At 37.2% G+C, this 22630-nt stretch overlaps 1 protein-coding gene across 1 annotated transcript; it reads right to left on the bottom strand.

Annotated features, from left to right (window-relative positions):
* Positions 1-4149: 4149 nt before the first annotated feature.
* On the bottom strand, positions 4150-21212 carry FAM126A (family with sequence similarity 126, member A; the record flags this gene model as incomplete). Its single annotated transcript, XM_010282304.1, has 7 exons — positions 4150-4844; positions 13619-13778; positions 14318-14405; positions 15147-15263; positions 20171-20266; positions 20592-20707; positions 21132-21212. Coding segments are annotated over 7 exons (1215 nt in total), but the record flags the coding sequence as incomplete, so codon positions are not given.
* Positions 21213-22630: the final 1418 nt, after the last annotated feature.

Genomic DNA, 22630 nt, shown 5'->3' with positions numbered 1-22630 from the left:
CTCACCTTCAGCATGTTTGCAGGTAACACAAAACCAGGAGGAGAGGTCAGTACACCCGTTCACAGTTTGCCACTTTACAACTCATCTGCTTGACCTCACCTTTCACCTGTCAGTCACTGTTTCTCAGCCAAGTGGTTTAGGCATGGTGTCTCATCTGACAAGGCTGTGTTTGCAGAGCCTATGCTCTGTAAAGCAGGTATTCAGAATAATTTATGTAATGTGATCAAACTTACTGTGACTTCTACATGTGTAAAATGAAAACTGGACAAATATACTGCTATCTAATGTGTTTTTCCAACAAATCCTGTAAAGAGGAAAAATTTTCTGCTGTACAAAGTATTCACAAAAGCGTACAACTTCAAAAAACCCTGTTTATTTTACTATCCAATTTATTAAACACTAAACAAGACAACCTTGTAGTTTATACATTAGGAATGTAAGTTTTCGTGTACAATTAAGAGAACATTTCACTGTAAAAAAGGTGAAATACTGCGTGACTATAACAGAACACTGTCACACAACGAACTAAAGAATATGAGAAAGTGTGGCACATTCATTTAAACTCAGGTTCTCAGGTGAGGACAGACATTGATAGACTGACGCAGGTATTCCACAGACTTTGGTGAATATTCAGAAATGTACACATCTAGTCTTAAAAGTAGAATTATACAAATACAATATATTACACACTTACATACTGCACTGTGAGCCTCAAACACTGACAAAAGGTATCAGACATAATAAAGTTAGAAATTTCTAGTATCCTCATAGAAATCAGAAGATACCTCCTTAAAGAGAAGTGTAGCTAAAATAGCTATATATTTCTGTACCTGTCAAATCTGTCAGGTATTCAAGGCAATTCAACTCCCTTCAGAAAAGTCATTGCAGCTCTACAGCAAATGGTTAGAGGCCATATGCTTTTTACACAAATATTATAGATTCTCACAACAAAAACAACTCTTCTCCGCTTCAACTGACTTTTGAAAATGTTGCTGTTTAAAGCCATCATTGGAAACAGTGCCCTTTGATTTAAAACAGTAAGGTCAGTTATAAATGTCAGCATTAAAACAGCTTCTCATTATAAATTGCAATGATTCACTCCTACATAACATTTTTCCTGCAGAATGTAGCAGTCATGTATGATGTTTGGCATGTATTCATCAGAACTGTCCACTCCCAGGCAGACTACGATATAGGATGTCTTAATAGGTTTTCCTTACACTGTTAGGAGACCTCTGTTTCTTTAATACACATGTTTCATTCATCAGTCTAAAGTGATCAGATAATGCTCAACACCCAAGAGCTTGACAATTTTAGAAATATTGTGAAAGAGTATGTCTGCTTCCTGTCCTAGTTCCCCTCTTCGCCCAATACTGCATCATGGACGTTTGGACAACAAATAAGTCTGCCCTCTCTCTCCCCCATCCTGCTTTTTATTTCTTTTTCATTTTTAAGAAAAGACAGAAGCACAACCGAAAGTTTGATTACTCATATTGGGAAAGAAATTCTTTAGACTCGATCAGTATCAAGGTGTGATGTCAGTTCACAAAAACATGCTCACTGTGTAAGTTGCTCCAGAGACCAATACATACATATTTATATGAAGCCACATATCTATAGAAACAGCAGCCTTCAGTATCAAGAACCTTTCCTTTTATCATTTTCTCAAAGAAGTATGAAGCTTTACATGATTTCAGTTGTACCAATATGAGCCTATGTCGTGGGTTCAAGCCAGACCACAGTTATAATAATTAGCTAGATAAAAGAATAAACTAACTTAACACTGTTTGACTTGTAGCCAACAGTATTGTAAACATTATGTTACACATCCGTATTTTATGGCATTTTAGATCCTTCGAAATTCTAAGTATTTATAGCTAAAGTGAATAAATCTTCCCAGCATAACAAACATCTTTTACACCAACACCCAGCTTGAAAAAGTGTCTACTGTGGAGATAACTGAAACAAACCAAACCCAATAGAATTACTTAAAAAATTCTAGTTCCTTAACACCAACTCACAATTCGGACCATCACAGCAAACAGTTGTCAACTGCAATTTTATTTATCTATTCTAGACTATGTTTCAATTTAAATTACTGTGAAGTGTTTCTGAAGTATTCTTAAATGCTACACTGCAAAAGCAGATGAGGAGGCAGCTGTAAGTTCTGCAGGTAACTACTTTGTAATGTCTAGAACAAATGTCAAGGAAACAACAGCTCTACATTCAGTATGTGTAGAGCTAGCCAATGTCTGCTATCAGCTGCCTAAAACCCTTCTATTGCCTGTGGTTATGCATGCTCCAGCAGCCATGTGTATTAGTTAATCTGAAATAAATGTGCTGTCTAATGTGTACTGCAGAAAAACCTGTAAAAAAAAAGAGGCAAAATTTTCTGCTGTACAAAGTATTTACAAAAACATACAACTTCAAAGAACCAGTTTGTTTCACTGATTGAAGTATTAAACATGAAATCTTGTAGTTTATACATTAGGAATGTAAGTTTTCATGTACAATTAAGAAAACACGCCACTGTAAAAAGGTGAAATACTGCCTTATTCAAATAGAACAGTGTCACACAACAAACTGAAGAATCTGAGAAAGTGTGGCACGTTCATTTAAACTCAGGCTCTCGGATGAAGACAAACATGTATAGACTGACACAGCTATTTCACACACTGGTGAATATTAGGAAGTATACACATGTAGTCTGCGGTCTCAGGATTATACAACTTACTTGTCTCTATTGACTATGTCTCCTCGTCTCTTTTCATTAATTAACCAGTTTATTAATTGCTATAAACCTGAATAATATTAGCTGCCTAAAAGTTATATGTGCTTCAGTTTAAGTCAAAAAGAGCTATCTAAACTTATCTCCAGGCAAATAGGAAAGTCTACCAGAATTTTAGTGTTTGCTCTGTTACCAGGTTCTTGACAATAAGGGATCACTAGCTGCAGAAATCTGGACAGCTGGGAATGACTATGCCTTAGATCTTCATCCCATTTCTCCACCCATGGTAATATATTGTCTGTTTATCAGCTAATCACTGCTACTGGAGTGGTTTTGTCAGCTACTACTCCAAATTTCCGCATAATCAGTTTTAATGTCCATTTGTAATTAAAATCTTAACGTTATAAAAGTTGGTATCAAACAAGGTCAAACTAACCGAACATTAAAGGTTAGGTGTTTTAGAATTTCAAACTAGAAAAATAATAGATGTAAAAGACTAGCAATTACAGTGCTAGTTATATTTACATTATAATTTCCCTTTGTGCTTGCAAGTTACTGAAAGTACACATCCTTTGGTAGTATTCTCTTAGTCTCAAGTAAGAAGTTCATGTTAAACACATTCACACTCCTGATTTGCTTGATTCAGTGCAAAGGGCTCATACCTTATTTCCTACATAACATTGTTACATAAGCACATCTCTTCCCATAAATAATAAAAATACTGATGACAGCAACTTTTCCATTAGTAACTTTGTGCCTGATATTTAAGAATTTGAAAGAAAGATGGAGTCTGTCACACAATTTGTAAGTCTAAAGACTGACTATTATAGCAGCTGATAAGAACTCCCATCCACAAGTACTGCTGCTGTATGACTTTTGGCCCAGTTTTAAAGACATATAAAAAAAACCAAAATGCACCTATAATTCAGACTCACATAGGCATAAAGAAGTATGAACGTTGCAATGCGTACTAACTACCGTTACAAAAACCGCCATAACATTAAACACTAAACTGATGCTTCTAGTTCTAACCTTAGATGTAAGCACAGCTTTCTCATGGCTAATATAAGAGAATGTTTATGTCCTTACAATGGTGTTACAAAGTTTGATGCCCATACTGCAAGACTCCTCTTAAATAAAAAAAAAAAGCACTTGCAGTTTTTCCTATGCCAAGTGGTAGTGAAAAGCAGAATCTGGGAAAGAGGCTCTATTTGTTCCCATACCGTGCATTTGTCAACAGCCACACGTCTTGGTCAGTGGCTAAACAACCATCAATTCTTGTTAAACTGGTGAAGCCGTAAACTCCACATGAAGCTGTAAGCAATCAGGAGTATAAATACGGCAAGTCAAACGGGAACTTTTCAAGCTATTAGAAGTTGACAAAAAATAATTACAACAGTTGTATATTCACTATTACTGTCAAATGTGAGCCAAAGAATTGATGGGCTTGAGGTTTAAGAAAGTAATGTATAGCATATTAAGGAGCTTAATGTACCAATGTACCAATATCAGCATAAACTCTTAATATTTTAGTTTTCATACTTGCCAATTTAATGATGTCAATCTGTTGACAAAGTTATGCTAATACTAGGAGGTCGCTGCTGATTAGGTTGTTTGCTTAAAATTGAAAGATCTGTTCTTTCTGTTCCATATATCAGTTTTTCCTCCTGAAGACTGCAAGCTGAAAACCTGTTTGCCTCTGTACCAGATACACCCCCACGATTATTTGGAACTGTGACACCACTGACCTGTTCAAAGGATTTACTAAACACAGTAGTGGTCGTTCTCGCCAGGCTATGGCTGCCAGGTTTAGGCAGGGACTGGCTAGTTGTCAGTGTCAGTCTCTTCAGAGAGACAAGCTCTAGATTCTCACTCATGGCTCTCTGAGTTTGTTTTCGCGACAAGTGTTCTCTGCAGGTTTCTCCTTCTTTTTCTTTTCCTCCAGCTTTGCTTCCTCCAGACCTTCGTTGGCTCTTCCCTAAAAGGTTCTTACTGCTTGTGCTGCTGCTGTTAGATAGGGCAGACTGACTTGTACTAGAAGTAGCCCTAGAGTAAAACCCTTCATCAGTTTCAGATACTTCTATCAGTTCTTCTTGTATTGCTAAATCAGTATTACCTGCATGGTAGAAAAAGAAGTAAAGAATTAGCAATTGACTTTCTCATGTTCATGATTTTATGTATTGCTAGATTTTTATATTTACAAGTATGAAGCCATAAAGCAACAGAACAGAGAAGAGAAGACAAAACACTTACCTATTCCATTACATTTTGGAATTAAGGTTCATTAGGATATAAAGTTACACCAAATAATGCTGCATTATCTAGATCAAAAAGCATGCCCACAGTCTCATTTTGTAGTGATTTTGAAAAAAAAAAAACAAAACCAAAAATGCAGACTTGTTAATTCATGCAGGAGATTAGAAACTTACAGATTAGAAGATACCACACAGAACAAAAAAAAGTGTCAATCTTATTTTGAGCAAGTGCTCCAATACATGATTTTGCAAAGCTCGTTAATTGTAGGGGTATGTGATCAATGCCCCAGGACACCCAATATGGCACCTGCACATTTAGCAACCCAAGAATTCTTTAGGACTGAAAGGTCATCTTCTGCATCATAGGTCTGGTGGTGTGAGTTGGAAACTCAAGCACAACATGAGATCTCCAGTATACCATGAAAGGTGGAATCTGGGAAATCTGAGGTACACAGCGAGATACTTTTCAGATCCATTTTGATGGATTCTTCATGCCATTTATCACTGGATTTTGTAAACCCAATAAAAATGCTTAATAAACTCAAAGGTATGTTGAGTGTCACAGCATATTTTCTCCAGATTAAATAAATCCACTTGTAAGTATGTTGCCATTGTCTGTGGCACAGACAAAGCTGTGTGCAGTACATGCATTTGTGTTATTACACATGCAAATATATTAACTGCATACTCTAATTCTCCAAACATGCAGCAGTGACCCTTTCAATCAACAGTGGTACCTTAGAGTGCAGCTACAAGTGCTCTGCTAAAACTGCACTCTGCCAGATGAGTTTATTCCATCCTCCATCATTTTTCTTACAGATTTTTGTCTCCTGATTTCTGGCATGCCTTTGCTGTCAGTTCTAGGATCTGCAGCTGTTTCCTGTACTCCCTGTAAATGCTGAACATCATTCTCTGCTAGTGCTCTGCTCTTTTCCCCATTCCCGGTCCTCTCTCCAGCCACACTTGTGACACTAATCTCAGGTATGATAAAGTTGCCCAATTCAGTAGCATCATTAACATTCTCTGGTTGCTCTAGAATTAAAGATGGATAAGAAAAAAAAAAAAAGATGTCTGAAACAAAACATGAAAAAAAAGCCAACAGATACAGATGACTAAAGCATTATGAATTAAAGCAGATGTTCACATATTAATCTCGTTAATTAGCAACATTGGCGAGTATGGAATTTTGCTTTATTTTTAAATTGCAGGCTTCAATCTTCCAACTATTGGCCTGCATACACATACTAAAGCTCCATGCTTGATCCCTCAAAATTGAAGTCTCTGAGGATCATTAAACAAACATTCAGAGATTATCAGATATCAAATAACTCTCCATAATTCACTTTTATGACTATATTCTCTGTACCACCATGCTAAAGTGAAACTTATTTTTACAATAAAATGGTGTATCAGCCTCATGTGTTATCAAGTAATACTATAAATTCTATACATACAATGTCATGATGCTGTACAGTGTTCAGCCTGAAAACTAACAGTGAAACAACCAAGCCAACTCAAGCACACTTTGACTTCCATTTTCTTTCTTCATTTCAAAAAACTGTTTTCAACCAGAAAGATATTTACAAGTAGGAAAATTCTCCAGTTACTAAAATTAACTTATTCAGATAAAATCTATAGAGTTTTACTGCAGTTATTGCCACCTACTAATAATATAGCATATATGTTGATCTCCTCAGCCTTTGTAAGTTTCTTATATGAGCTTAAAACTAATTAGTTTGCAATAAACTTATGTGTGTCACCAGAAGCCAGTTACTAAGTACAGTTGAGAAAACAGGGACTAAGCTAGGGGGAGGGAAAGCACCACAACTTTCTGTAGCACTGGGAGGAAAAAAAAAGAAATTAAGGCAAAAACTAATGCATCTTGGTTCTAAGATTACTTCTTTTTATCAATAGCAGATATACAAGTGCTCAGCCTGGCCAAAAAATTATTTCAAGACAGTCAAAGATTCCTGCAGATACAGCAAAAAATCCCCAAGCAAACAGAAAACTCCACTGCTGCTCAGTGTGAGAAAAATAGCTGTATGTAAGCACAACATATTTAATAATGATATTTAGTGAAGAGAATGCTATAGTTCCTACAAGGTCCTGGTAAAACAAATCCCAACTCGAAAGATGCCTGTCCACATTTGATGAAGACAGGTTTGAAAAGGATGAACTCTCGAGAGGAAAAAAAGTGAAAATAAGAACGGGTGGGAGTTGAAACGTTATGGAAATTACAAGTATATGTGAGTAACAAATTACAATCCTAGCGACCTGTAAGCTCCACAGTGTTTGAAGTACTCTCACTGTCTGAAGGTCTTCAGAACTGCTTTATCAGCGCTAGCTCTACAAACACTAAACTGCATTTAGGTGGCCTGGAGAAGGAAAAAAAGACAACAGTTACAGCCATCAGTCATGGCACATCCTCCACAAAGATGCATACCACGGAAATACAAGTGAAGAACAAGAACTACACTATATGCTGTATTAGTTATATATTCTATATGTTATATATGCATACTATATGCAAACACTATGGCCACAAACTTGACAAGACTAAAAATGCACCAAAAGCACAGCTCAGAATAAAGCTCAACCTGTGTTTTAATTCATAAGGCAGCTCTTTCAGACCTGAGGATTAAGTAAGGACCACCCAGACTATACTGCCAGTTTGCTACTGCACATGACAGAAGTTGGCAGTACAGACATTTAACTGACAGTACGAAGACCAAAAACAGAGGAATTTATGATGAGATGATTTATCACAGCAGCAGCTCTAATGCTTTTTAGCTGGAGGGGATCTTCTCCTCCCCCTGTCCCCACACTGAGGACTCGTGTGGGCACAGTGTGCGTCAAAGTCAAGTGGGCTCCAGCGCTGGGCTTTTCGCTAGCATTTGTGCTGTCTGCACTTATCACAACAACGAAGTAAGTCGCAGAGCTAGAAGGTTATTCTGGCAGGTACAGACGACATTGTCCCCTGGTGTAAGAGCTATCCCTGATTTTACCTGCAAATGCTAAGTATCATGATTGTTTAACTAGTCAACAACTAATGAAAGTATCTATTTCACAAGTTGTACTATCCAAAGGAAATGGCATTAATAATTGCTGCTATTAGCCACTAACTTCCTGATATTTGGCAGGAAACTCAAGTTAGAACTGTTTCCAAGTGTTACTCCTTCTAACAGCACTTTCTGCAAAACTCTTCTATTGTCAGTAAGAAAGGTAACAAGTGAGCACTGTGAAGTGCAATAGTAATAATAACAACAACCACCACCAAATATAGCCTTTTTTCTAAAAACACAGGAGCAGAAAGGTTATTGAGAAGATCAATGCTCCGATAGGTCTCACTGGTCAATTTTACTAGGGTGAGGTACCTGTGCCACTCCTGTGACTATCTTCAAACACCTTCCTGCTACCCCATCAGTGCAGCTACAGGCACCTTATTTCAGCAGAACTTCTTCCCAGGATCCACTGATCTCCATATGCACAAGTTGATTCTGCTAGAAACTTCATTTAGAGCCAGGACACCAGAAAGAAGAGGGCAGAACAGAGCTTACTATCAGTCCCTTCCCCACCAAGGGCAGAAAAGCACTAATTAACAGCATCCAGCTCCAAAGAAAGGAGATTCAGAATGCAGAGCAGAAGTCAGAGGAACAGGGGAAGAATTTTGTTGTTACAGATTTTGTATAGTAGCAATACTTAGTTATTGTTGTTTGGTGGTGTGCATTTCTAAATGTAATATCCTACTGTGATATCAACACTTTACCCATCATTGCTGCATTCCCACAGCTGTGTAACCGTTACCACAATGAACTGGGGAATTAAAAAAACCCCAAACAACCCAAGAGTTTTATTCAGCTCAATTATGTCTAATCTTTTAGTTAAGTGCTAGTAACTATTTCTGATGAAAGGGAAAATACCTTTCTCTGAGTTTAACATTCAGCTACAAGAGGAAATTAATGTAAAAATGGGATACCGGGTATCTCAACTCCAATTAACACTGTCTACCATAGCATCTACAGTCTTGTGTCAGAGGTAAGACTACACAATCTATGTCCTTCATAGCAGCATCCCCTCCTTATTTTAAAACTTTTAAGAACACCTAAAACAAACCTTCAGCTTTGTAGTGCTTGGTTTTGAAGATAATACTGCTTCAAGGTGGACAACTCTGGGGGTCTATCCTTTGAGAAAGAGATATTAATACCCAGTACACAAAGCAATGTAGCAAAAGAGAAAACAAGGGACACTGCTAAATAGTATAGAGACATAACTGAATAATTATGTCAGTTTGAAAGTTAATAAAAATATGCCCATAGCAGTTGAAGGAAAATGCATTTGGAGTCACATTTCTGAATGCTTTGAGTAGTACAGCCAACCTTGATAAATGCATTTCATCATTACTAGCTGCTAAGAATTAAAAAGATACTTCAATTATAGCCTACCTTATTATGATTGTCTACATCATTTACCTCAGATTGCACAGGCAAATTGCCCATTTGAATTGTAATTCAATTTTAACCACCACAAGCTCAAGCTGCATTTCCTGCACAACAATGTTAGCATTTTGAATTATTTACAAAACCATCAAGCTCATATCCCAAAATTAACATTAATTCCAGATTCCTCAAAAAGTTATAAACTATTTCAGGAATTGTGCTGTTTCAAAAAAAGTAAGAAAATTCTCTCCACAGAGATTCAAAGACTAATGTTTCTAAACATTGTGTGCTACATGGAAGTCAATTTCTGAAATGGGGGAAAAAAATAACATCTTGTCCTTCTTTGGTTCATGTCTTTGTTTTTGTGTTATGTATCTTACCAACATCTGTTTAGCTTTTCTTAGTCTGTTACAGAGTCTGTCTTACATGCATTAACTCTACACACAGAAGTTTTTCCTGAACAACCCTTTCATGGGGCAGTTTGGCAGATTTTACATTAGTAAGGAAAGCATTGCTGAGGCTTGCTTTGTTTTTTTTCCTAGCTTTCATAAATAACCATTCATTTAGGTGTTTATGTCCCTTACACACTATGATTTTTCTGGTTTTCCTCTGTGTGTGAATGCAAGTGGAGATGCCACTGAACGCTTGTGTTTAAAACACGAACACTACAAAAAAAACTAATGCTAGATAGAGGAGCTAACACCCCTCTTTTTGAGCTTTATGATTTATAGGCAATCTAATTCAATAGCACTAAACTTGTTGATAAGTGGTAGCTAGTATCAACTGACTCTATAAATACCACCCATTTGAGATTAGATGTATCCATTCTGCAAACGACCTTCACTTTTAGTACCTCTAAAGTACCTACCTTAGAAGTCCAAATTCACAGTAACTATTTGATTTTTAAAAAGTCCTTTTAGGTAACAGCTCTAATGAACAAGTTACAGGGTTGAGTATAACATCAAGACTAAATGTTAAGTCGACCTTTTTTCAAAAATGAAGTCAATCTAGAGTTCTAGCAAAGGCTGGCATGATCTAATGTCTGAAAACTTTGATAGTAAACTGAATGTTTTTAAAAGATTAAAAAATAAAACCCATGCTTCTCAGCTGGAAGTGTGATTGGCTGTAATTATGTTGTTTTATTTATTTTACACAAATAGCTAGTGATTGAAAATTGCTGCCCTTGCTTCCCCAAGCGATACTTTGCTTCATCAGGTCTTCTGGTCCATGTAATGTATAAGATCAAACTACCTCTCAGCTGTCTCCTCTAGTTTCCTAATCCATTTGTACAACTCATTTTTATTGAGTTAATCTGAACAGATTTTCTTCCGCTTACATCGTGGAAGAGAAAATAATGGTCAGGAAGTACAAGGTTTGTCATCTGATTTCTACCAATTCCAGTATTTATTTTAATTCAAACAAGCATCTGTAAGCACAAGCCTCATTATTCTTTCTGCATGCTGACCCTGAAGATCTATTCCATATCTTTCTTTCGTCAGGAATTGTAGGGCACTGAATTATGTTATTAGGAATTTTGAAATCAGGAGACTACGCACTCTGACTTTAAAAAGGCTTATCAAGTCACAAACAATTTTGTTAGTATTTTATAATGAAAATTTTGAGGACATTAGCTGAAGTGGTATATGCATGGAACATCTACCTTTTAAAACTAACTGACAATCGGACAGTCAGTCAAAGATACCATAGACACCATTTTGGCCTTTAAACTAGCCTAATGTTTACATAGCCTTCAAATTTACCACTACTCCCACAACCTGCTAGACAAGTTCCCCTCCACCCCTGCCCTACACCAAGTGATTTTCTTCCTCTTTGTTAAATCCTGTACCATCGAGACAAATCGAAAGTTTTCCCAATAACCCAAACAAAATGTTGACAAGTGCTTTTCTGTAAGAGTCCTTAATCATCTTTCAATGCTCATCCTTAAACACAGACTACTCCTCACTTGGGTCATACTAACTAGATTATCACTGTTTCTCTCAACTTGTCCTGCTTTATGAGACTTCCATAAAACGCATCATTCCTCCCATTTCTGTGAGTCCTACTATTATTCTGATTTTCCTTTCACCTTACTGTTATCTGCTGCAAGGCACACTTGTCCCACCCGTTCTTCCTTGAACTTCATCAAGCACCACCCCATGCAAGGCAGCAATAATTGTAAAAACTTCTAGGTTTCTGTATTTGCTGAAAAAATTGCAGTCTTATAAGGATGGTTCCAATACTGATTCTGTAACATTTTTATTTCATTTTTTCTGTAAACACAAACACAAAGAAGGGAATGTTTATTTTAATACACTTTCAACTCCTCTGAATTAACTAGCACTCAGTATCCCCAGTCTGTGTTTCCCTCCACCACCTCATTTGAACAAGTATCAGAACCACTCAAAAATAACAGTTGACAAAATTGCCAAGCTTGAGAGGGCATTTATCCATTTAAAAGCTAAGCTATCATACAGTTTTCTTGCACCTGGTCAGTAATCCCTGCTTAGCCACTGTAAGCCTGAAGAAAGGAAAACAAATAATTAAGTCCTTAATAGTCCTGAGATTGCAGTAATGACTTGCTACTGCACTTCACTCCAGTTAAAGACACTAATGTTTTGCTCCTCGGCTTTGTCTGACAGTTTTAAGCAGTTTTTAATCAATTGAAAAGAAATTGCCCCTCATCCCCTCTGGCAGCTAACTATTGGTACTACTATCACCACTGTGTATCATTTCTGCTCAGAAAGCTCTATCATTATTTTAAAGTCAACTTCTACCAGCATATTTATAAATAATTTTCTCAACACTTACCTGAAGTACCTCTCAGTCCTTTACAAGTAACTTGGCAGTATTTTTCTAACTGAACTGTCCGTATACTACAAAAGCCAATACAGTACACACCATATGGAAATTTTTATGATACTACTTTGAAATCTTTAATGAACCCATTAAAAGAGCATTCTTATCTACACTCACTCGCTTAGCCTGTCATCAGAATTACAAGCCCAGCAGAACAAGCCATTGCCAATTTTGATCACTGGTCCAGAGGCTCTTCCCTCATCTGAGGATGGCAGAAGAAGTGGAATATAAGGTTTCTCCTTTTGCAGTACATTCAGCACCATTTTTTTCCTACTTCTCAGCCCAGACCTGTGTTCTACTTTGTGAAAGTCTTTATATTATACTGCCCAAATGTGCTGGTTTTGACTGGGATAGAGTTAATTTTCTTCATAGTAACTAGTATGGGACTATGTTTTGGATTTGTGCTGAAAACAGTGTTGATAACACAGGGATATTTTAGCTATTGCTGAGCAGTGCTGACACAGAGCAGCTGCTTCTTGCACCACCCCACCAGCGAGCAGGCTGGGGCTAGGGAAGAAGCCCGGAGGGGACACAGCTGGGACAGCTGACCCCAACTGACCAAAGGGATATTCCATACCATATGATGTCATGCTCAGCATATAAAGCTGGGGGAAGAAGAAAGGGGAGGGACATTCGGAGTTACAGCATTTTTCTTCCCAAGTAACCGTTACATGTGATGCAGCCCTGCTTCCCTGGAGATGGCTGAACACCTGCCTGCCGATGGGAAGCGGTGAATGAATTCCCTGTGTTGCTTTGCTTGCATGCACGGCTTTTGCTTTACCTATTAAACTGTCTTTATCTCAACCCATGAGTTTTCTCACTTTTACCCTCCTGATTCTCTCCCCCATCCCAGTGGGGGGCGCTGTGTGGTGCTTATTTGCTGGCCGGGGTTAAACTATGACACCAAAAAAACAGTCATTAATCCCTCTACCCTTAAATCCCATTTTTATTTAAGTAATTTAAGACAGGTGAGGTTCTGCAATAAAATCATTAAATATTTGCTTCACTTCAGATACTATCCTCTACTTTTCAGAAGAAAACAGGAACATTGGCCTCTTTAATTAAAAAAAAAAACACAATAACTTTGTACAGCTCCCTTTAACAAAGAGGTTTTGTGTGTGGTTTTGTTTAGGTTTTTTTTAAACATGATTAAGGAAATACAGAAGATACTTCATCTGAACTGTGCTAAGATTCCCATTCAGTAGTTAAGAAAATAAAAACCTCCAAACTGGTATTGGCTTACTAGCAATGAAGATGTGCAGTAACAAAATTCTCAATACTATTCTAAACACTAAAAAAACACTGTAAAAAGCTGAGAATTCATTGTAAAATGTGTTTCTTACCATGCCTTTTCCATCTATGCCCTCGGATAGACATACTAGTCACAGCATTTCTCGATATTCTGGATGAAGTGGGTGTAATTTCAACCTGAATGCATCTTGTACCTTCTTTACTAGATTTCATGGCACCCTGAGGCAGCGAAGCTTTTATTGCATTAGCAACCTAGAACAGAAAAGATGCAGTTAAGTTCTTAACATGAAGATCCAAATTTTAGAAGAAGAATTCTGTCAGGGGATTCTTATTACTCCAGGAAGCATACTATGTACAACTCCAGTTTAAGGTCAAAAAGCACACTAGCTTTTTGCACAGGTCATAAGAATGCTGGTTGCAATTACCTCTCAGAACTAAGTTACATTTAATACCTGTCCCCTTTTAAAACAAAGTTTCCAGTTTAAAGATGTGGCTATTACTTAACATGAACTTCAAAGTACTTCTTGCACTATCATCTAAGTCTTTCAAGACTTAGAAGTGTTGTACTGAAAATAGCTTGTTCACTAGGGAAGATGACAAAATAACTAAGTACACTGAAAATTCCCATGTGTGTGTGTGTATACTTGCAGATCTAGCTATTCACATGAGCATAGCCACATAGATTTCATGGGATTTAGGTTCCTGGCATGATGTCGCATCATGCACATTCACAGGAAGGATTTCTTAAACTAAAAATTCTACTCAAAAAAATGTGGAAATACAACACCTACCAGCAGAGGTTCTGGATATAGTTCCAGCTGTGCTCTATATAAAATGTCATCCATAGCTTTACGAGCCAGATCCCATTCTCCGTTATAACTACAACGGTAAATATATACATAATAATAAGCATCTATATCAACAGATGAACCTTATTGGTCACATAACCTTTACAGGTTTATTATTCCTTGAGAGATTAATTTAAAGGAGTTGAACTACTTTTGTTCATTAGCAGTAAGCCTGCTATTTAGAGAACTTGTTCTGAAGTAGCATCTATGGAGACAAAGTTGTTTGGGTTTTTTTCATTGGCCACCCTGAGCAGTTTAAAACCAACATAATTAGTTATTGATCAGCTAGTCATGAAACATTCTGAAATTCAAACAGGATTGTTTAATATTACTCCACCTTTTGAGTATTCCTTAGTCTCTAATTATTTCAGTTAATAAGAGAGCTTCACACGTTAATATGACTGTTAAAGGGTAAATGACATCAGTATTTCAGGGAAAGAATAATAAGACCTTTTTTCTTTAACTAGACTGATATCAAAACTAAGCATGCAAAAATGCGGACAGCAGACAGCAGCTGGAAACGTTTTTTAGAAAGATTTTTTTCACATCATCAGTTACACCTATTAAGCGCTGTTATAGCCTTCTTTCCCCAGTATGACATAGATAACTTCAGCTAACTAGTTGGAGAACTATGTTCTCTTCCCGAGTACCTTAATGCTAGACGCTGCATCTGTCCACTAGAAAATAAAATAGCATGCCTAGAATAGTATAGGAATTAATCTGACATTTCTTTATTTTGTATGCATATTAAAAAAAAAACAAAACAACTTACAATGCATAATAAATCCCTGTTAGCATTTGCACCATGAATTCAGATGAAACTGGAATCCTACTGTTGACTCCCTTGTACTTTCTCACTTGTTGGCGAGGATATCCGCAGACACAAATTCTAAAGAAATCATGCATTTGTCATTAGCAAATACTGTAGAATCACTATGGTAAAGAACTCTCAAAGCTAGATAGTATACATTTTAACTACAGTAGACCCACAGGAAGGTATCCATCAACAACCCTGTCCTGAAGCAGATTATTTTGTATTATGGAAGAAGGGTATGCCCTCTACTGGCAGAGTTCAAATCCTTCAAAACAGAGATATCCTAGACACTCATATTACATTTATACTACAGTGGAACATGCAAGAAAACTACCAGTAAAGGTCACTCTGAATCCATGCATTTGCTGCAGAACAGACAAAAAAATAAGTTAATGGTATTTAAGGAAAATAAAGCAGCATAGCAACTATTAATATTAGACACAGAAGCATATAATATGGAAGTTGCATACAAGTTTTCACGCAAAGAGACCAGAAGTGTCACATTCATAAACTATGCTAAAATTCAGTAAAAGTCAGCTTTAGAATTTAGTTCTGAACCAAATTCCACATCAGGTTCTGCAGTCAAAACATTTTGGAAATCAAAGATACTGGGTAGTTAAATATTCAATTAATTAGCTATTACTGGACTTCTGGAATGACCTTTAATGACATTAATCGAAGTATTTCCTTCTTCAGAGTATAGACTAGAAGGTTTAGCCTCAGAAAGCTTCAATTCTTCAGCTTTAATATGAGAAAGCTTGTAAAATTCCTTTTAGATCTATTTTTTTCTCCAGAGAAAAAAATAATTGAGTTACGATTGTGTTGTAATACCTTTCAAATTACATCTGTAATAGATATTTCAGGAGCCTTTTTTTATTAATACTAACTTTGCCACTAACCTACGACACTTTTTTCCTCTCCTCTATCCCACAACTCATCTTCTGCTTTGGCTACTTCAGGAAAAAAAAAAAAAAAAAAAACCACACCACACACCCCAACAAAAAAGTAGACAGGGCCCTCAAGACCTCTATGGTTCAGCAACTCTCCCAATATGTACTTTGCACCTGGTATGATCTAAATTGAATCTTCATGCTGATATCACCGTATCTCCAAACAACGACGACAACAACAACAAATTTTAAATCAGGAAAGACAGTAAGCCACAGTAGTGACAACATGCAAGGAAACGAAAACATTATGAGATGTTTATAAAGGAAGAATCATAGAATGGTTTGGGTCAGAAGGGACCTTTAAAGATCATCTATTTCCACACCCTCTACCACGGGCAGGGACATCTTCCACTACATCAGGTTGTTCAAAGCCCTGTCCAACCTGACCTTGAACACTTCCAACGACGGGGCATCCACAACTTCTCTAGGCAACCTGTTCCAGTGCCTCACCACTCTCATCGTAAAAAAAATTCTTCCTCACGTCCAATCTAAAATAGACGCTCTTTCAGTTTAAACCTGTTGCCCCTTACCCTGTCACTACAGGTCTTGGTAAAAAGCTTCTCTCATCTTTCTTGTAAGCCTCTGTTATATATATTGAAGGGCTGCAATAAGGTCTTCCTGGAGTGTTTTCTTCTCCAGGCTGAACAACCCCAACTCTCTCAGCCTTTCTTCATCGGAGAGGTGTTCCAGCCCCCTGATTATTTTTGTGGCCCTCCACTAGACCTGGAGGTCTACGAAACAGGTCTATGTCTGTCTTTTACTGAGGACCCCAGAACTGGATCCAGTACTCCAGGTGGAGTCTCACAAGAGCCAAGTAGAGGAGGAGAATCACCTCCTTCAATCCCTGGCCACGCTTCTTTTTATGTGGTCTAGGATATGATTGGCTTTCTGGCCTGCAAGAGCATGTCGCACTGTATCCCCAAGCCCTTCCCCACAGGGCTGCTCTCAACCCATTCACCCTTCAGTCTGTACTGATATCGGGGTTTGCCCCAATGCAGGTGCCTACCCTCTACGTACTCATCCGGTATTGAATGTAATTCCACAAACTGTAGGCTTTTGCTGCCACTTTATAGAGTTGGTTAACTGCTACTCTCTAGCAGTTAAAAACTGCCAATTATTTAGTTATAATTCTCACTGAAATTTACAACCCGAAATACAGACCTCTCAAACTGGCCTAAACCAAGATTTAAGTGACTGAATTCAACAATTCAAAATTGTATTTCTAAGAAAAAGAATTTATTTTGCTTAGTTTTGAATTTTGCTTTTCAAGAGTAGCCAAACATACTAATTTGTAAATAACTCCAAGTTTTCCCCTAAATTTCACATTGTTGTTGGCCAGAAGCACAGACTATTTAAGCACTTCTTGCTTATTGATTTAGATTTTAAACTCCAATTTTATTATTGTTCGGAGTACATTACTTCAAATTGCACTGTGATTCGTACCTCACTATTCAAATGGCTTAAAACTCTAAATTTTTAGAAACCAGAATGCAAATAAATTTGTATCTTAAAATATATATAGAGTTCACCTGCAAAGCATATGCACAGATAGCTAAATCAAAAATCTTACTTCCAGTTAAGTGAATCAAATTGACTCTTCTGTTAGATATGCTTAAGATGTTGGAACCAAATTAGTTCATCCTTTCTTATTTTATTTTGTCCATGTATGGTAGAAATTAAAGCATGGAAGCTGTTTTTCAGACTCTTACCTACTCCTAAACCACATGAGCCAGTTACTGAAACTAACTAGGTTGAATAATTCACCCACAAAAAACCCATCCCATTTTCCTCCTCTTTATCCCCCAGAACAGGCTATTACTATGTAACTTGGGCAACACTTCAGTTCCAGACAGTCCATAATTTCTGCCAATGGTTTGGCTCAAAGATGACACTTATAATCCACTAAAATTATAAGCATTTCAGTGTTGTGTAAAGCCTGAGGGGTGGAGGCAGCAGCAAGTAAGTGTCCAGTTTAAACAAAAATGCTAGTTTACATAAAAACCATCTAATCTGGTCATCATTATGCCGATGTATTTATTTATGCATTTACTAGATGCTACTGTATAGGGACACAGTCAAGTATTTTGGGAGGAAACAGTGAACTCGCAGTAGGAACGTGATCAGTTATATAGAAAAGACCTTAATACAGACACTCTATTAATACCAGTATTGATGAGTTTTAACAAGCCCTACTCTAGTCTGAGCTACTTCCTCTAAAAAGCCTAGAATGACATCAGCAGAACTGCTTCGCTTTACATCGGAGTAAGATGATACTCTTATGGAAAGAGATTTAGTAACTGAAGATGCCCAAATGCAAAAATCTGGATTTACAACACTTAAGATCAGCACAAAATATTTTGTGCCGCAATTGTCACATTTACAGTTCATGTTTGCAAATAAGTAGTACTAGAAGCTTTTGCTCCCTTAGAAAAGTCACAAAAATTGAATTAGACTTACTAGAAGAAAGCACATTCATTGTAGATTGCTTTCATACAGAACTTGCAAAAGAAACTTTAAATTCAACACTGCTCAGAACAGTTGAAAAGAGTTATCCTATAGATTCTTCTGAGAATTTTGTTAGCACCACATCCAAACACGATACTGAAAGATATTCTGGTCTTCTGACACATTGCCTTGAATCCCTAAAATGCTGTCAGGGTGATATTTTCAGTAAGAAGAGTAACATGGATGCCAAAACCAGTAGGGAATGAAGAACTAAGATAAAAATAAAATTTTATAGTATCAAATAATTCAGTGTCCTAACATTCAACATTTTTAAGTAGAAAGACTTGCTTGCATCTGCTTGTAATTTGCTTGGGGTTTTTTTGGAGGCTTTTAGAAAATTATTTATCCCAAATACAATCAAAACCTAATCAAGCAGAATAAGCAACATCAGTCTCCTGTCCACAATCTGTAGCTTCTAAGTATTTTCTACCTTAAATTTTAGACCAGCATATTTAACAAAGATCTTGTCAAGATCTTGTAAACATTGCCAAGTGCTCCCATGCTCTCTCACCTCCTGTGAAGAGGAAAGTATCTTACAGGCATTCATTACCATGTTTTGTTTGTGTGAGGAACCTGGGAACTGTAACTGGTAAAAAGTTGCTGTAGTTAACTTCTAGGTCTCTCTTGGATTTCCTGGGTGTTGTGGTTTAGCCTCAGCCAGCAACTAAGTACCACGCAGCTGCTCGCTCACACCCCCATGGTGGGATAAGGGAGAGAATCAGAAGGGTAAAAGTGAGAAAACTCATGGTCTGAGATAAAGACAGTTTAACAGGCAAAGCAAAAACCATACACACAAGAGAGTAAAACAAGGAATTCATTCACCACTTCCCATCAGCAGACAGGTGTTCAGACATCTCCAGGAAAGCAAGGGCCAATCACACGTAACGGTTTCTTGGAAATGAGAGCATTCTCATTTTTTCCCTAACCCAAAGTCCGCTTTCAAAAAATCTAGAGCTAGACATGTTTACTACCAGTTCTTCCTCTTCAGAAAAAGAAATGGATCAAAAATAGACATTGTAATTAAAGCTGTGGTGTTTTTTGGGAGGTTTGTTTTGTGTTTTGAAGTAACAGCAGATTTTGGAAATACCCAAACTATCTGTAGGAATGGACGATTTCTAGTTTCAAGATCTATTATAATTGCAAGACAGTTTTGACTTGCACAGCATCCAAATATATTTAGTAAGTTTGCAATGCAAAATTTACCAAAATTTAGAAGACATTGCTGACTTTATTTAGTTAACCCACCTACAATTACTTCAATTAAAAACAAACAGTTCCCTTGATTTAACTTCTCCACTTAACAGCACTGCATATAAGCCAGGTCATTGCTTTCCCAGTCTGATATCTCAACCCAAACTTATATAAGAGATACTTTAAAAGCTGTAAACGCTTATTTGAAAAAGTCAAAATTACAAACAGCTTCTGGGAACTTGAAGCTTTTTTTCCAATAAAAAAAAAAAAAAAGTTCAGTGATTGCATTTCAAGTTGAAAACGCCGTTTTAAGTGTAATCAACCTACAGAAATTACCTTGAACAAATTTGACACAACGACTGAAGAGAAACTGCAGGCATGTAGCTTAAGGCAGCGTTGTAACAGAGCAGAAGGAATGTCAGCACTTCAAACCTGGGATTTACAAGAAACATTACATTACCAATTTTAGTTTTGAAAAGAAAACAAGTTTACACAGAAATTTGCAAAAGTCACTTGAACAGATTTGGTGTTTATTTTAATAAAATTGACAACAGATTAATTTGGTTCTGTAAGCTTTCCCTCTTCATGTAGTAGTATATGCTGCTAGTTTTTCTGTCATCTATATTCATAAGTGCTTAAAAAAACCCACACCACAAAACATACACCTATCCACCCTCAGTCTATAACTGTATGAAAAATTATAAGAACTTAAGATTCATTAGTGATTCTCAAGCAAAATCCCATTATACAATTTCACCTGTTCTGTGCTGTTAACATCTCCCTCTGAGGATGAGGTCCACTGTATACAACCCTGGACAAACCATGCTGTGATAAAGCTCCTTCAGTGAGAGCCATGGAACCAATGCTGGAAGGCTAAAGGAAAAAGGGTCATTCAAAACATGTCCACCTGAAGTCTTGCTACAATGCCAGTGAAAATAGACAACGATCAGCATCACCATATTTGTACAACAGGCATTTGTACGATTTTCAACAGGCTTAAGGTTATCTGACTGCTTAACTGTCTTAGATTTGAGAAGTTATTTTACACTAGATAAGATATATGGCTTCAGAATAGAAGAAAAAAACATAGTTTGTGCATGGATATTACGGAGTTATGACTATTCAGTCTTGAAGAGGCGTCAGAGACCAGTCAGTAGTACTCAGAAGACTGAGAAATATGCTGCTATGTCATCATGTCACAAATTGAAACTACTTTTCACTTTTATTCTTAACAAACAGGCCCACAAAGTATACTGCCTTTCTCAATCAGTAACATTATGTTGTAGATGTCACTTACTTCATGATAGACTGAAGGTTTGGACAAAGACGGAATCGTGAAACTCAGCACTTTGCTGTGTCCCTCTTTGTCAACTATCTCCTGAAAAAGGTAGATGATACCGATGGTTACACTGTACTACAGAAACCTGACATTTAAAAATGTTAAATGCTGGATGGGGCTGAATGGATAAAGAAAGCCAACAAATTGTTATAGGGACAGTTAGGGACATTGTAACAATCTGAGCTACAAGCTAGAAATTATATCTGTATTTGTTTTCTATCACAGTCCATTTGTTTTGTTTCTGAAAACTATTCAAATTACTTTGCAAAGGGCACACGCATTTGCATACATAGTCCACCTTAGAAACGCTAACTGGAAATCTCAATACATTTAAACAGTGTTATCTTTTTTTAATTATACACTATTTGCTAATTGTGAAGGTTAGTGTTCAATAATTCTCATCTGAAAACTATCTACCCATCAAGTAATGACTCTACAAGTAATTTGTCTTGGAAATATTACAGCTCTGGAACGACTGCAGGCTCATATGGTTTGACAGTAGCAGACAACATAGTATTTGCAAAAGCCCAAGTCTGATACTTCCATACTCAGAGGCAGTTAGAAGCAGCACAGATGCAAAGCTTTAGGGAAGCTACTTCCCTGCAAGATGCTGCCACCACCACAGTATGTTGGCAGACTTCTCACTCCTCTAAGTTAGTGGAAGACTACTGGGTAAGGCAAAAAAACGTGTGCCTACATATCACAGAAGACCGCTGAAGTACTTCAAATAAAAGACTTCAGAAGTTCCAAAGCAGACCTGACCAATAACCAATACCACAAGTACTTTTTTTTTCCTCCCTTAAATTTCAGCAGTAGTATCCAAAGGTAGAGATCAGAGAGCAGAGCTTCAGTGTCTCCTAATACCCACGCCTTGGAAGGCTGAAGGACTAACTTCACATAGTAATTATTAAAACTCATGTCTTAAAGTAGAATATGAAATCCTAAAGGAAGACAGAAGTATCAAAAAGGCATACAGAGCTGTTCTGTCTGAAGTTACACAGCTCCTCCACTCTCCATATCAAACCACTGATACCTTAATTTTCAATATTGCTCATGCTCCAAGTGGAAAAAGGTCTCCTCAATATATGGGAGAGTAGGAAAGAGAAACTAGCTACATCCAAACCTTTCAAATCTAAAAATGTCAGTATTTTGCCTTCTGCCTTCAATATTTGTCTTCTGTCACTGAAGAATAGCCATGAACAGGTTGAAAGCTTATGGGTAAAAATCAGGGACCACGGCAACTGTGTCTACTACAGGCCACCCGATCAAGGGGAGCCTATTGATGAAGCCTTCTTACTCCAGCTACAGGAAGCATCGCACTTGCAGGCTCTCATCCTGCTCGGGGACTTCAACCACCCGGACATCTGCTGGCAAAGTAGCTCGACAAGCTGTAGGCAATCCAGGAGACTCCTGGAATGCATGGAGGATAACTTCCTGTGCCCGGTAATAGACAGCCC

This window comes from Phaethon lepturus, unplaced genomic scaffold, assembly GCF_000687285.1.
Source record: "Phaethon lepturus isolate BGI_N335 unplaced genomic scaffold, ASM68728v1 scaffold4170, whole genome shotgun sequence".
NCBI lineage: Eukaryota > Metazoa > Chordata > Aves > Phaethontiformes > Phaethontidae > Phaethon > Phaethon lepturus.
This window is presented reverse-complemented; position numbering and strand designations above follow the sequence as displayed.